The 16,857-nt window shown below is 40.2% G+C and overlaps 1 protein-coding gene across 5 annotated transcripts in view; it reads left to right on the forward strand.

Annotated features, from left to right (window-relative positions):
• Nucleotides 1-16,857, forward strand: part of ESR1 (estrogen receptor 1) — a 295,315-nt gene that overhangs the window by 227,172 nt on the left and 51,286 nt on the right. For all 5 annotated transcript variants that reach the window (XM_014605489.3, XM_019488300.2, XM_019488302.2 and 2 more), the window contains 1 exon segment: nt 15,395-15,533. In XM_014605489.3, the coding sequence (XP_014460975.2) occupies nt 15,395-15,533 (139 nt within the window).

Below are 16,857 nucleotides of genomic sequence, written 5' to 3' on the forward strand. Positions count from 1 at the left end.
TTCATATAACTATGTTTTGTATAAACACAAAGGATCATTTTGTCCACTACAAGTGTCTTTAAAATGTTGCCTGTGTGAGACTTTCCTGGTGCACAGTGTTTTAGTTGGTGTCATTATTCAATAAGAGCCCATTCTTCAAGAGGAGCCAACTCAAGGAACTTAAGCTTGTGAAGTGAATGATATGGTTTTTAGTAAATGTTTCTCATTAGCTTAGCAAATTTCACTGAACCAGAAAAGGAATATAAATGGTCAGCTGCATTCCCATTTCTAGATCACCCTCTAACTCTCAGAGGGTGCCACTCCCACACAGCAACTTAAAAGCTCTTGTTATTACAGTGGCTAAAGGAAATTGCTGCAATTAATTTAGTTGTCTCTTCCCCTTTGATGAGTCCTTACTATTCTTTGGATGATTTTTCAGTGTTTGGATTCTATTCAAAACCAGTTGTTTTTGGTGAAGGTAGGAAATGAGAGAAAGATAATTTCTACAAAGGTTATAGGGAATCTATTTCCTAATCTGTGCTCTCTAAAGACAAGAAGAATATATCTAGTTGATATTAAGGCTACCATATTTTAAAGCCCCAGGTGCACTTATCATCTAGCTTCTAGTAGCACATACAAGCCAATATAATTAATATAAGAAAAAGTAGATATTTGTATCTGAATTGTTGTTGTGTAGTTACAAAGCAATGCAGTAAGCAGAAGGAGGAATTTTTTCCAAATTGAGCCATAAGTAGAAATAAAATGGCTGCAGGTGTCTTACTCAAACTAATTTTATTTTCTAATGACTAAAAAGACTGACCAGACCATGAACTCTGAGGTTATACTTCATGTCTTGGGTACAGCACGTTATGTTCTGAGCAGTTTCTATTTGTAGTCTTGAAGTAGTTTTAATCTTCGAGTTCATTTTATGCTTGACAGTTATTTTTTTCTAACTTGGATTGTAAAAGAATCCACTTTTTTGTTGATCCCATATATTGCTGAAATGATTCTGATGGTTTCAGTGATAAGAACAGAAGACAGAATGAAACAGAAGTCTTCTTAAAGATTTTTGTTCATTTGATTTTAGGAATAGAAAGAAAGGCTACACCTGCTGTCCTCTCCATCCTTTTGAGAGGCTGAAAGTGATTGTGATCTCACAGGTGTGAAATACAAAACAGAAACTTTTTCTGTTTATAAAAGGAGATAGATCTAGAAGGTGTGGTAGTGATTTTAATCATGAAAAAATATGCAAAGGTTAAACAAAGAAGATAATGTGGAATAAGGTGTGAAAGATAGTGCTTTTAAACACATGAATGCACACATACAAGGAACAGGTCTAAGTGTCATTATAAGTAACCCCTATATATCAGTGACTTACAAGACTGACCCTGATTTTCAAAAGTGTCTTAGGTATTCCTGAAAATAAGATTTGGATTCCTAAATCACATGAAAAACAATGTTTCAAAATAATTTGGAATAATTCAATTTCAAAATAATGTACAAATGATGTACATACTTACTAGGGCTGTGCAAAGCTTTGGTCTCTGATTTGATTTGGTGGAGATTCGGCCTGATTCAGTGGCTGAATCTCTGAATCCAAATCAAATTAGGAGACCCTTTAATCTCTACAAATCAAATCAGAACCCTCCAAATTGATTCAGAAAGATTTGATGATTTGGACATAGACACAGTTTTAAATGTTTTTTCTACATACCTCAAGGTACTAGGTGGCTTGTGAATGCTGAGATGGTGGGGCAGATGGAGCAGTTCACAGGAATGTGGAGGGCTTCCCAGAGCGCTTGGCGGCAGACCCAGAAGTGGACTAGAAGCATTTCCAGTCCACTTCTGGGTCCACTAGAGAGCACTCTGGGGGCTCCCCCCACCCCCCCAGCTCAGCGACTCATGACTCCTGGGTCTGGGGGGGCACCTGGGGTCCTATAAATTTGTGCCAAGTCCATCATTGAAAATGGATCAATGAGCCAGGGCAGCGTGGGGGGCCCCCCTGCATGCTTGGTGGCGGACCTGAAAGTGGACTGGAAGTACTTTGCCCCCCCTACACTCCTGTGGGATGCTCCATCCGCTCCACCATCACAGCATTCACGAGTCATACCTGGTACCTCGAGGTACATAGAAAAAACATTTAAAGCTGTGTCTATGGCTGAATTGCTGATTCTCTGAATCAGCATCGAATCTTCAGATTCAGATTTGGCCGAATCAAATCACGGATAGTGATCTGAATCAACTCATCAAATCACTGTCCCCAATTTGGGGCAAATCTGAATTGAATATGGCCCATTTTGCATACCCTTAATACTTACATATGCAGCTGTGTAAAAGAATTCAATCTATTGATGGATGCAGGTAACACTTGATTTAATTAGATTTTAATAATAAAAATGTATGTGCATAATTGTGCTCTTGTCCTCTTTCCTTCCTATGTATATCTGTTTTCTTAAATTGTAAATTCCTCCATACAGGTAATGTCTTTGTTTGTGTTTTTATGGAGTGATGAGAACAACAGAACCATAGTTCTGATTCTGGCCTGTGATTGCTAGTGTAGTATGAATAACCAATAAAATAACACTATGATCATGTATTTGTGGATTTTCCCCTGAAAGCTAAACACAGTTCTTTAAAGCTTAATAATAATTACCTCCTCATCAAGAGATCTCAGTGATCTTTACAAAGGAAATTTTATTATTCCCATTTTACAGGGAAACTGAGGCATGGAGGGCACATCTACACATAGTGTTCCATTGCCATAGCAATGCGCTATGGCAATAAAGTGTCCACGGGCAAAACCCATGATGCTGCAGCTATGTCACCATAGCAATGTGCTTCCCCATTATAGTGCTTCACTGTGGCAACATAATGCCTAAAAATCACCATGCATGGCACTCATGGCACGATACTGGCTGTTACTGAGCTGTCTTTTGGTACTTCCAACAGGAAGTACTAAATGATGGTGCAGTAGCAACGGTGTCATAGCAGCATATGTAGATGTGCCTGGAGAGGAGAAATTACTTGCTTAAGGTCACCCAGTGGGACAGCGGCAGTTCTAAGAACAGAATTCAAATCCTCTGAATCCCAGTTGGTTGCTTTATGTATTAGTCTGCACTTTAAGCATTAGTCTGTCCTACCTAAGCCCTTTCTGCTACACAATCATCAGAATGTGTAACTCGGCCACACACTATGTATACAACTGTATCAAACCTTTTCAGAAATTGTCCTCTTGTTAGTTCAGAACTAGTGCAGCTCCATGACTGTTGGCAACACCATACATTGTGTTCTTCTCTGAGTAGTTCTACACAACACAGTAGGGAAATGCTTATTTCTGCCTCAAAAGGGTAGCAGCTATATCAGCTAGGGCTGTGCGAAATTTCAATGGCCGTTTCATTTTGACACTCTTTTGACTCATTTCAGGGTCAAAACAACAAAATCAAAATGAAACAAAGGCCATTGAAATAGTCTTGAAACAAAACAAGTCTATTTGAAACATTTCAAAAGTTGAAACATTTCAACCATAGCACTGGGGATGGAAAGTCAGTCCAGCTGAGCTGACTTCCCATCCCTGGTGCAAAATCTGTCAGGGGGCGGGGAGGCATCCCAGCATGGCTGCTTTGGCATCCCCCATGCTAGATCGCGCGGGGGGTGGGGAAGCAGCCCAGCTCAGCTGCCTCACCATCCCCCTCACTAGATCATGTGGAAAGCAGCCCAGCTGGGCTGCCTTTCCATCCCCTGTGCTAGATTGTGCAGCGGGTGGGAAAGCAGTCCAGCTGGGCTGCTTCTCCATCCCTGGTGTGATCTAGCATGGGGAATGGTGAGGCAGCCCAGCTGGGCTGCCTTCCCACCCGCGGAGCAATCTGGGAAGTCAGCTCAGCTGGGCTGAGTTTCCTTCCCCAGCCCCATGGTCCAGTGAAATATTTGAAACAGTGTCAAAACATCTTCACTGTTTCAATGAAGCAAAACAGTGAGGCTGTTTTGACTCAAAATTATGTTAGATGCAAAACACTGTTCCGTCCAGACCTCGAAACTGAAGTTGGAATGGAAGAGTGCCATTTTGCACAGCCCTAATGCCAGCCCACCAGTGCAAGAATTATTGAAATTCAGTGTCAGTGAACCCTATGAGAAGAAGAAAGGTAGGGGCTCCGTGAAAGATGACTATGATCCATCATAAGTATGTGAATACCCACCCTTACAATTCAGAGGGGTCCACACCTCCATTCAAATTTTTTTAAGGGTCTGCAAGTGAAAAAAGGTTGAAAACCACTGTCCTACATCATATCATACAGCAACCAGTATACGTTTTGCCATTGATTCCAGTGGGGGCACAATCAGGCTTCTTAGGCCCTGCATGCAGGGAAGGTTTTATCCAGTTGACTTGTAAATCTAAAGGCACATCTGTATTTCCTTCATGCCAAGCTAGCGACTGCTGCCAAGAAAAAAGCCCCACTCACTTTTCCATGCTCTGCCTGAGCCCATCAAGTAGGCTGAATAGATGCCTCAGAGGTGTTGCTAGCCAGTACTGTAACTACAGCAAGGGAAGCTGGGCACCAGCCTAAGGGACCCAGTAGTCTTTGCCAGAGCAGGAACAGCACTGCATCCAATATGTATCTATGGGGTGAGCAGAATGGGGAGTGAACAGGGCACCAGGATCAGTTCTCTGGGAGCCTGATTATGGGGATGCTGGCTCTGGAGCAGTCCACCTCCCTGGTCTACAGTAGTTGGCATAAACCTTTGCCCTAGGCACTCAGTGAGCTTGCTACACCTCTGTTCCAAACACATGCCCCAGTGCTGCCCTCATGATCTTTGTCTCAGGGACTGTTTTCATGTTTCCTCTGTTCCACCTATTCCTCCTAGTTGTTGGGCTCAGATGAAGGCTAAGGAGGAACAAGTGGGTCAGACTTGTTTCTAAAGTGGTGGTCCCAGGTTTCGCAGGAAGGCAGTATTGACCTGACCTGTATTTACTAAGAAAATCTTTACAACCATTATGTGGGGAAAAAACCAAAAAAACAACCAAACATACAAAAAAAGCAGAAAAGGGCTTTGCCCTTCTCAAAATGTAGCGGGAGTCTTGGATACCTATTTGGGGTACAGTAGAAATAGATTATACTAAAAGCAAATGTTGTAGATAAGAACTGTGATTTGCTATTTGAAAGTGTTAGCTAATGATGAATTTCACTGGCCTTTGTGATATCAAGATAATTATTTCCAGGAGATAAAATATAGCTGTTGTCCCTCTAACTTCATGCACACAATAAATGAATTGGTACTAGCAAACTAGATGACACCCTTTACTAATGGATAATCCTATAAAATTAACCATTTTACATAAACATGGCAAAAGACCATCTATCTCTGTGGTGGGAGAGGTAAAGTTGGGTAGTGCAAGAGTGATGTTTCTCAGTTATTTTGCTTGCTCCTTTTCCTTCTTGTTTTCATTTCATCCATGCTTTTCTGCTCACAATTGAAATCAATCATTCCCAGATCTCCTTTGATGCACTTTTTCCTGCTGTTTGGGAAGAGTTTGCCTGTTTTTCATTTTGTTCTTTTAATCTGTTCACAAGGATTAGGGTTTGCATTTGATTACTTCAAATTCTACATCCCAAAGATTCTGTGGTCTAGGGATTGAAGTATTGTACTAGGAGCCAGACATGCCTAAATCCTAATTCCATCTCTGCCATTGACTCATTGTACAGTTATGGACAAGGCACTTAACCTCTCCATGCCCTATCTGTAAAATGCAGTTAATAATACTTAATGTCTCCACATCTCTTTGAAAATGTAAAGTGCTATGTGATTACTAAGTATTTTTATTGTTTCCCTGGTGGAAAGCCTTAATGCATTTGTATTAACGATTCACGTTAATGCACTTTTTGGAATATTCTTTTGTTAATAAAATGAACATGTTGCAAAATAAAAGTACATTTCACTGAAATCAGATGTGGTGAAACATGCTGACAAAAGTCAGGAAATTCAAGTTACAGCTGACAATAAATCTCACAGTGAGCTGCCGCTTTGACTTTGATTTAAAATTCTGTGGGAAGGCATTATAAAGTGGGGAGGACAGGCGTAATGTGCTTGTGATAGCCTGCACAGTTGAGGAAATGCACAGCAGTGTTTTGTCCTAGTTGGAATTTCCTAAACAACTAAAGGCTTCATGCCCAGGCATCCTGTATTGCTGTAGCCAAGTTGAACAGAATCAAAGGTACATATAACTGAGATCAGGGCATTATGCACCAGGATAAGACAGAACCTCCTAGCCAATTGGACCTAAGATTCAGGTACCAATTGGACCAATTGGACTCAGGTGCTTCTGTGTAGGAGCTTGAGTGTTGGTGAGGTAGCTGAGGATGTGTACATATGTACTAAGTTGATGTAAAATAAAGCAACTTAACTAAGTTGACTTAACTTAAGCCACATCAGAGTGTATACACATACAGCTCCTTGACATGGTGGCAACTATCTTGAGCTAAGTTGACTTAACTAATGCAACTGCACACATTGGAGGTGTATTACTTTGCACCACATTTAAGTCGACTCTGTTCCCTACATGTGTGTACTCTCTGACAGCTGAGTCAACTTAACTGTCGGAAAACTAGTACTTATGTACGCGCCCCAAGAGCCTGAGCCACTAATTGTGGTTGTGCACCTTTACCAAAGGTTGCATTGTAGCTGCAAATTTCTGTTGGATGCAATTCTCCAGGAAGGACTCCAACTGTATTAGTGCTGTGGACCACTGCCACTACTCTGAGGTATTTTGTGCAAACAGTATCACAACCTGAAAGAGGTCTCTTGCAGGAAGAGAATGGCTGTCTGCTTTCTATTCACTGACAGATAGAAATCATCTATCAGCATCACTGAAAAGGTTTCATTTATGTGTCCCAGCCTTGAAACCAGATTTAGCCAGATCTAGAAAATTAGCTTCAATTAGAATAGCATGACCTTTGGCTAACTTCTCTGTGAGCTTGCTCAGTGATGCACTCTTTGAGACTGGATGATAATTAGAAACAAAAGCATCAAGAGTAGGTTTATTCACTTCTGGTCAGGCTTCTACATGTTTGAAGGAGGAAAGGAAGATTTCTTCCTTGAAGGAAGCATTTTGATGAAGAATGTCATCAGGTGCTCAGGACTCTCATTTATATACCAGGAAGGATTTGGATTGGACAAACATAAAAATGCTGGGCTTATCATGAAGATGGGGGGGAAAGAATTAAAAAAGTAATAATGTTCACTGCTGCTCCTGCATCTCATCTGACAGATGCTTTCTGGAACAGTCACATTGCAGCTTTCAGGCCAAAACAATAGTTTTTCATCAGTTTATTATAAACCTTTAGAAGTGAGGTTTTATAATAAGTGCAGTTTTCCCAGCCCCACAGCCTATATGACCAGAATTATATTTATGACTGTAAATATTAGATGCAATTGTTCCCAAAGAGGTTTTCAGGCCATTACTGTCTATAAAGGAAAATACAAAATATGCCTTTAAAAAATAATTAATGGCAGATACTGATCTCTCTGATCATATCTCTTTTCTGCCTTGGCACAAACTGATTGATCTTAGAAGAGAGAGTTTACAAGGAATGATTGTGTATTCTGCTTATAATGTTTATTCTTATTTTACAAGGACAGTGCCTGTAAAGAGAATTTGGAAGAAGCAAAATGAAGTGTTTGCAGTTTCTTTACTGCAGGCCAGGCCATTTACTGTATATTTGTTTTTAAGGACTTCTCCCTCAAGAGTTTGGCAAATACTCACAATACACTTCTGTTCTTCAGGTAAAGAAACAAAAGAAGTTTTGTCACCTGAAACTAGAAGATGAATTGCATTCATTAGAACAGATACTTTTAGCAAAATATTTTGGCTTTGTCTCCTGCTAGATTTTAGAACACGTTTCGATATTCAGTCTTCAAAACATGGCTTCATTTAAAATCATGATTGTACAGATACTTAGGCTGGTACATGCACCACCCTGAAGGAGCTCAAGAAGAGAAAATTTAACTAATAGTGATTCTTTTGGTCCTGCAGATCTCTCTCAGAAAGGCAGAATTAGAGGCACTGCAAGAGGGGTACTGGACATGGCTTCCAAATATTGTGTTGAACTTAAATCCATGGAAAATATTTCAGGGACTCTGTTCTAGTGTCCAAAGACAGTCCTGTCTTTATGTTCTCAAAATCTCCTCGCTTTTGCTGGCACAGACAGTTTACTTGATTTGCTGGAGTTGGTTTCCCCTTTTGCTGTCTATGTTATATGATCCTTTCAAAGTGATTATAATTAGTTTTTAGTAGTAATCAACATTTTTTTTCTTTTACTAGCTGTTTTTGAGAGAGCTTGCTACGAGAGTGCTTCTTGTTTACTTCATCCAGCCGGGCATTTGTTTGCCTTCATAATCTCTCATGATTTCCTTTTGTTTGTGCTTGGCCTGATGGTTGTTACTCCTTACAGAAAACGTTACTGCATAACCATCTTTTCTTTCCTCATCAGTCCCTTCTTTTTGACTCATTTCAGTAGAGCTTTTCTCCCAGCATGAACTGGCTACTTCAGTAACTGATTCTGAATGGCTGATTTAAAGCAGAAAGCAGCCACTCTTTAAGCATTGTGCCTGCCGCGTCTCAAAATTAGTGGTATTGACAACAGCAGCAGTATTTGTCGATAAATTAATATCTAAGATATGTGATAAGAGAGGTGCCATCTTTTCACAAGGGCCAGATGAGCGTTGACATAGACCAATACTTGATGAAACAGAGTATACAGCAATCAAAATTCCAGTTCTATAATTCAGTGGAGCTGGAAACCTCTTACTGACTACTTGATCTTAGTCTAGGAATCCAGAGAACAAGTGGGGCTATATGGAACTTCATGGCTAGTGAGAAGAGGAAAGTTTGAAGGGATTTAGGCATTTGGCTTTATTCAAATACATGCTGTAAGCAACCCAGAAAGGCAGAGGCCACAAAAGTAGAAAAACTGTTAAAAACAAAAGCTTAAGAAAGAAGATTTGTGTTCTTACTTTGTTCATATCTGTTTGACCACTTTTCTTTTCTGGGATGGTGAAGGTGGGGCGCAAAAATAGATCTGTTAGTCAGTGACTAGGGAGACATGCTACAGAAGTGGATCTTGGGTCTCAGTATAAATGCTGACTTATAGCAGTGGATAAGCTGGATGGAAAAATAAGTTTATCTTTTAACAAAAGCCCATGAGACAACAAACATAATATTGTGAAAACAAAGTTTGTTTTTCAAGGTCTACGGGACACATTGCACATGAGCTTTTTGAACGCCTTCTCATTTTTCTTCTTCCAAGCAAATTGAGTCACAGGGACATTTGTTTAGTGACATGTATTAATTGACTTATCTCTTTATCTCAGATACTGCTTGTAGGAATGGCCCCTTAATATTTTGTTCTGGAGACTCATGATCTGTTTTGCAAGAACTGATTATGGAATGATAGTAGTTAAGTATAATGATCCTTGAGAAGGTGGGGAAGACAAAAAGGGGGCTGGGTTTGTACTTGTAGGAAGCAAGCTTTGAAGGATGTTAGGGCTAGATCCACAGCAGGGATATAACTTCTCCTGCAGGTAAGATCTTCACAATTCTATATAGGTGGTGTCTAAATCTGTAGGCATCTTGGGCTAAATCCTACTTCACCACTAAAATATCACCAACTTAGACTGTGATTTTTTGTCCAGACTGCAAAATAGTCTAGTGATTACAGAACCAATCTCAGGAAAAGCAATAGGCTTTCAGCCTGTGGGGACTCAATTCCTTGTTTCCCACTTCCCAAGCAAATGCCCTTACCACAAGGCTATAGGTACCCTTCACCACTGCTGCTGAAACAGGCCCAGTGCCAAGCCAAAATTGCAAAGTTCATAGAGCCAGAAAGGGAACAAGTCAGAAGAAATGTGAATCTGTAGCCCAGTGAAGAGGGCACTCCTCTATAAGGTATTTTTAGATGTTGCATACCAAAGTGGAGACACCTATGAAAGCAAAACTATATCTTTAAAAAAAATCCAATCTTGATTTAATAGTTTCTAATGATGAAAAATTCAACACAACCTTTGGTGATCTGTTTTAATGTTCCATTGTTAAAGTTAGTACTTTATTTGTAGTCTGAACTAGTCTTGGTTTGACATCCAGCCACAGGCTCTTTTTTATGGCATTGTCTGCTAGATGGGAGAGCCCTTCTACTGTCAAACTGCTGTTCCCCATATAGATACTTATTGTTCTTGTCTATACTCAGCTGTCTAACATCAGCAGAAGTGCTGATGACAGACAGCAGCTGCCACTACTGAGATTCTAGAGATGCCATTTGCTTCGGGTGGCTCCTCATGGCTCCACTCAACAGCTGTGCTCCCAGAGCAGAGTGCACATGACGAATTTGCCAACTGATGAATAGACTGTGCAGTCAGCCAAAGAGCGGGTAGGTTTATATGCGCCTTCAGCTGGCTGGCAGGTGGCAGCAGAAGCCTTCCTCCAGTCTGCTGAAATGGAGCAGTTCTGAAGGCTTTGAGTTTGCATTACTGCTGCTGAAGAATTTTCTTTTGTAGATGGCAGACCCTCGTCAAATCACTCTTGGATTTTCTCTTTATTAACTAAATAGTTAAATAGGTTAAGTGCCTTGAATTTTCCACTAAAAGGCAGGTTTTCTAAGCGTTTAGCCATTGTTGTTGCTCTTTTGTGAACCACCTTCAATTTATTTACTTTATCCAAGAATCCTTCTTGAATCTTGGATGCCAAAATTGGACATGGCAGTTCATATAGAAGCAATGACACCTGTGTCAAGTGTATAGACTATATAACTTACCCCACTCCTAGTGGATACCCAGATTTTACATCCAATAATTCCATTTACCCTTAATTTGGAGCATTGCACTGGGAGCCCAAAGTCTGCAAGTAATCCTCTATCACTCGCAAATGCTTTTCGGTCAGTGCTTCTCAGGATAGGATCTCCCACCCTGGATGTATTACCTAGATTGTTTGTTACAAGATATATGCATTTACATACGTTGCTTTACCTGTGTGCAGATGAAGGACTGATGGAGTGATTCAGAAAGCTTTGCATCAGTAACCTGTCTTTTCCCAACTAATATTTACCACGTCTCTACAATTCTTGTATCAGCTGCAAACTTAATCAGTAATTACCCTATTTACTCACATGCCATATGCCCCAAATAAGACACACGCTTGCTTTGGGGCAAAATGAAAATAAAAGATTTTTTCCCAGAAACTTCCCTGTCACAGCAGTGGGCTCACTGTGCCTGAATCCTGGCCTCATGAAGCAGGGGCTGTGCCCATTTATCAGTATCACTCACTCTCCCCCCCTGCAGTTCCCCAGTTTAGCATTCTCACAGCTGCTGCTGAATTGCAACGAGAAACTGAGCACAGTAAAGCCCAGTCCCCAGCAGCCTTTCCAGCATCCCTAGTCTTCCATTCCTCACTTAAGATACATACCGCAATTTTGGATGGCTCTTTTTTTTAAAACAGCACAGTAGGTATGCAAGTGCATACTATTTGGCTTTCTTCTGGTCTGCTACTAAAAATGTCACATGGTGCTAGGTCTCCACACAAGTGTAGCTGCTTGAGGACAATCCTTTACATGCAGTCACATTTTAAGAATTAATCAATTGAAAATGTTCTACCTGGACTTGATATGCTTGTAGTTTCATAATCAAAATGTGGTACAAAATGAAATCCCTTACAGAAGTCTATTTTATCAACACTTACTTTTGCCAGCTACGTTTATAAGATCATGTAAAAGATATGAAGTTAGTTGGACATCATTTCCTCATTAAATGCATGTCGACTGCCATTAATTATATTCGATTTTAATAATTTATTAATCAAGTCCTGTGTCATTCATTCCATTATTTTGCCCATGTTTGAGGTTAAGCTGATGAACCTACAATTGTCTGTGTCACTCTGTTTATACATTTAAATACCAGCATAACATTGTCTTTCTTCCAGTCTTACTAGGGACTGTGTTCCAAGATTTATTGAAAATCTGTGTTACAGCTGTAAAAAAATCTGTTACACGGTAATTTTGGGCAGCTCCTGGAGCTCATAAACCCTGGATAGTCCACATATTAACACCTTAAAGTGGTTTTGAACAATTTGCTATGCAGCTCAAAGTTATGCCACTCCAGGATAGGATTATCTCTGATCTGCACTACCCAGCTCCTGTTCCATTATGGTGTGGCCACTCCCCACATATGTGCCCTACAAGCTGAAGTCCTCCAGTGTCCCAGGATCTCTCCCACCCTTGCCTGTACAAGGGGTAGAAGACAGTCCTGGCTCATCAGCTCTCTAGTGACAACTCACAGCTACAGCTTCTGGTCTTGTCCCTGCTCACCTGGCCTGTAGTGGCAAGTCACAGCTGTGCAGGTGGGGGCCAGTCAAAGAAGGTTGCTAGACTAAGGGTGTGACTGTGCCAAACTCCAAGCTTTTAGTAACATTGGTCAATATTTGTGCGGCTCACAGTGTAAGGTGTGACAAGGTCTATGAACCTCCTCATCCAGCTCTTTTAAAATTCTTCAGAGTGGGTTATCTAGACCTAGTGATCCAGTTTTAATAGTTGAAAAGTTGTTAACATTCTCCTGAAAAAGGTAATGCAGCATGTGATCTATCGCTTTTTAAGCAAGAGTGTCTTTGCTTTGTGCAAGTTGCTGTAGGGTATGATCAAACTCCCTTTTCAACCTCCAGGCCCTCTTGAATTTATAATTTTCAAAGTTCTAGTTAAACTTGAATGTTTATGTGCCAAGGAAGAGAAGGTACAGGGAGCCATAAGCAACTCATGGAATAGCAAGGCTTACTATGGACTGGAGAAAGAAACAGATTAAAAAGCAAAGGCCATGAGAACATGAGCAATGGAGCAGAAAGAGGGGAAAATAAAGTCTAATGACAAGAAAATAATACAACATAAGACATCTGTTAATTTTGACACTCTAGCTTTGGGTCAGTGCTTTTTGTTCCCTAACACATGCCCCTCCCCATCCCTTTAGTTTGAGTCATTCTGTTGTTTTAATTAAATAAAATGTAAAATTTCAGGAAGAAAAAGGCCTTTATAGACTTGTATTGTGTCAATCCAGTGAAAGTTCACAGAACTTTAATTCCAAGAGATCTGTGCATTTCTAGTAACATTATGCTCTTAAACAGTGACACTGGGTTCTGTAATAGTGATGGTTGCATTTCAGTTGGTTATTCCTATAAATTTTGTTAATTTTTATTAAATGTTTTGAGATGCTTTGGGGTGAAAATGGCTGAATTAATTTAAGAAGTAGTTGTTATTTAACTTATTACTGTAGTGAATTTCAAAAGGGAAATGCTGGATTTGTTTGTTTTTGCTTTTGGCTAAATCCAAACTTGAAATATGGCTTTGACTTTACAGGAGTGCCAAAAAATTGGCATTCTAACTGTTGTAGGACTAACACAGTTTTACAGTGAAATGAATTAGGACAATTGCAGCAAACTCAAGTTGTCTGCAGCAATTTTTTTTCCTTGAAAATATTCCAGGGTAGAACAATGTGAAACAATGACAATATAATTGGCTTTTAATGGGCTGATTTCAAATTTGAAATATTAGTAATCAAGGGTCGAAATGGAAAAGAAAAGAAAATATTGGTTCTCTTCCAAGCATTAGCTGAAACCAATGTAACACTAAGATGAGATAATAAAAGGAGTCTCCATTCATGGTAGATAACTTCCATAATATGACCTCCCAGAGGTATAACAAGCTCTTTTGGGGCCAGGGAAGAGCAGGGTGCTAAGGCACAGTCTTACTCCCTGGACTCTGGCAGTGGTTGCTGCTGTGGGGTTGGCTCAGGCTACTGCAGTTGAGGCATGGGCTTCCTGCGCACCATCTGCTGCAGCTCCATGTGTGGGATTTCTGGGGTCCACCAGACTGGCAGCCTCTCAAAATCATTGCCCTGAGCTGGTGCCCTATTTACTTTCCCTCTGCCCCAGAACCTACTGTGGCCATTCTTCTTACTTTATTATTAAATTACTTTCCTGTTACCTTATTGTTTACAGTAGTTTATCTTAGACATATCTGAGGGCTTAGAATTTTGACCACAAAAATACAACCTCCGAAAAAGTACAGAGTGTTTTTGAGGAACAAAGGGGATTTTTCAAAAGGTGTTAGATAAATCATCCTTTCTGCTTATCCTTCCCTTGATAGTACCAGCTACTCCAAAAACACATTTTGTAGCACAACATAAGTCTTGACATTCAGGGATAAATGCAGTGCTAGTTTCTAATACATCTCAATGTAGTAAAAAGAGGAAGAAACCAATTTTTCACTACTGAATACATAGACTATGTTACTTGGAGTCAACTCATTTTCTTCTGAGAACATTATATAAAAGCAAAATCAAGGGCAATTGCCTTATTGATAAGGCTGTTTACTATGTAACTTGTGTCCGTTGGTATTGGTATGAATCATTTATAGAATCTTTAAAAATATTTCACAATAATGAAGATTTACTGTAGGGTTCAGCTAGTCAGATCAGACCTACATTCAGTTGGACACAGCTAACTAAATTAAAAGTCATGGTTATTGGAAGGGAACTTCTCTGCAGCTTGTGAATTATAAATTTTTCTCTATAAAATGCATGTAACTATATATATAGCAGTTTGGTAAGTTGTCTTGTCATATAGACATAGTTACATAAACACAGATCTTCGAGGATATAATTTGTCCTTTATGTTTAACCCAGTAGATTATTCTGCAACCTCTTTTTTATTTACTCTTTTGCGCTGAATATTATGCTTATACAAAATATTTAGGTTTACATTGAGAAAATGAAATCCTTTATCCACAGGAATGTTAGTGATACTTTCTCTTCTCCTACTGTTATTGTTCTTATATGTTATGTTTCAAATGTTAGTGTAATCAATAACCTGCTTTCCGGTATAGGTACTGTTGTGGCAAACACTTTGCAAACACATAGTGAGACATGTTTTCAGAAGAGACTGCATGCTGTTTTAATTCAAATAAAGCTAACTGTTGCATCTGTGAGTGGCAGTTATGCTACAGTAAGTACTTTCTTGCTACTTTGTAATAGTTTGTCAAGCAGAACCACTGACTCAACACTTGCAGAGGTGGATAGTTGCTCCAGAGCTATGCAACATCTGTTCTGCCAGGAAATGCTCAAGGCTCTGATGATTGAAGTCATTATTATATACCATAGAGATGGTTTTGCTCTTTTGTTAAAATCTCAGAATGGTCCTAGTAATCCCATCACACACATAATTTAAAATAATTCAGACATTAGAAAGAGGAATGATCTTTTTCTATTATTTGTATATTTTCTCTTAACTATTGAAAAGGCTCCTAATATTCCCAGATAGTTTGTTAGTGAAACAAGTTATTTTTCCTGCAAAGCATGGCCTTCCTCTAACCTGATTTTATTTTATTTTTTTCAGGTTTTGTGGATTTAACACTCCATGATCAGGTCCATCTACTGGAATGTGCCTGGTTAGAGATACTCATGATTGGCTTAGTCTGGCGTTCAGTGGAACATCCAGGAAAGCTCTTATTTGCACCTAATCTATTACTAGACAGGTTAGTTTGATTATTAGTAGTATGATTTAAATCAGGGCTGTCCAACTTTTGAGCAGCTGTGGGTTGCCCCTGCCCCCATTGCCACCACCCCTGTGGTTTGCAGTGCCTTGTCCCTTGAGGGCAAGAATAAAAAATGGAAGCTGGAGCAGGGTGGCAGGGGGAGGGGGAGAGCCTGGAGACCCCAGTGGCCTGAAGGGAAGGAGGAGACAACAGCGGCAGCAGCAGCAGGTGGGAAGGGTGCGGGCCGGGGGGGAGTGGTGCCCAGGGGGGAAGTTCAGAGAGCAGAAGAAGTAGAAGTGGGCTGGAGCCTGCAGGCTATAAGTTACCACTCAAGTGCTTTATGCAACCTGTAGGCTGCCAGTTGGACAGACCAGATTTATATGAATGTATGTCTCCTATCACTACTGTCATTTTAGTTTTCAGCCATCATATCACATGCCATAAATGCAGCAAGACTACCTTAGTTAATATGATAAGGTGGACTTTGTTTTTGCCTACCATACAGAGTTTGGCTGCCATGTCTCTTTTGGCAAATGGAATGAAAAAATCATCCTGTAGTTGATGTAACTAGCCTGGCAAAACCCTTGGGTGTGAATGCATGTATGCCAATGAAAGAAGGCTTCTAATGACTTGGTTTATGTAATTAAGGGAAATGGAATTAGCAGAGGGGCCCCATCTGCCAGCATGGAATATGTCTCCACTAGGGTCTCTCTGCCAGCATGGCTATGGTGCACTGCTAGAGCAGGAGAGACTTTATAATGTAGACAAGCCCTTCTGAAGAAGAATAGAGGTGGCGCAGGAAGTGGGGCTGCTGATTCAATAGGTAGCACTCTTTCCTGGGAGATACTGTGCTGCTACAAGGTGCTCTGCTGCTGGCTATGCTTTTGTTCAAGGGGAGATGGAAAGCTGAGGTTCTTCCTTTTTATAGTAGGAAAAAACCTCATTGAAGTTTTTGCAAAAGTAGGGGCATTAACTCAAGTCCTAACCAGATTCTATTTTAGTTAAGTATTTCTACCTACCTAAAATCCTCCCATATGTTTTCAGTTTGGAGTAGTTGATTCAAGCAGCCAGTCAGATCTGTGGGTCACTTGTGGCAGAATATTTCTTGGATAAAGTCTTATTTATTTACACAGAATTTACAATGTCCCATTTTCCTGAACACAGAAGATAGCAAGCAACCATCAGTTTCTTTGGTTGTGGCACAAAACTGTTTTCAGCTGGCACCCCCGTGGAAGGAGGGGGAGAAGTGGTGGGTTGGGAACTGTCTCTAGGTGTTTCTTAGAGCTGTGCCACCAACTGAGTTTTTTTCCAGGCAATCTCACAT

This window comes from Alligator mississippiensis, chromosome 1, assembly GCF_030867095.1.
Source record: "Alligator mississippiensis isolate rAllMis1 chromosome 1, rAllMis1, whole genome shotgun sequence".
NCBI lineage: Eukaryota > Metazoa > Chordata > Crocodylia > Alligatoridae > Alligator > Alligator mississippiensis.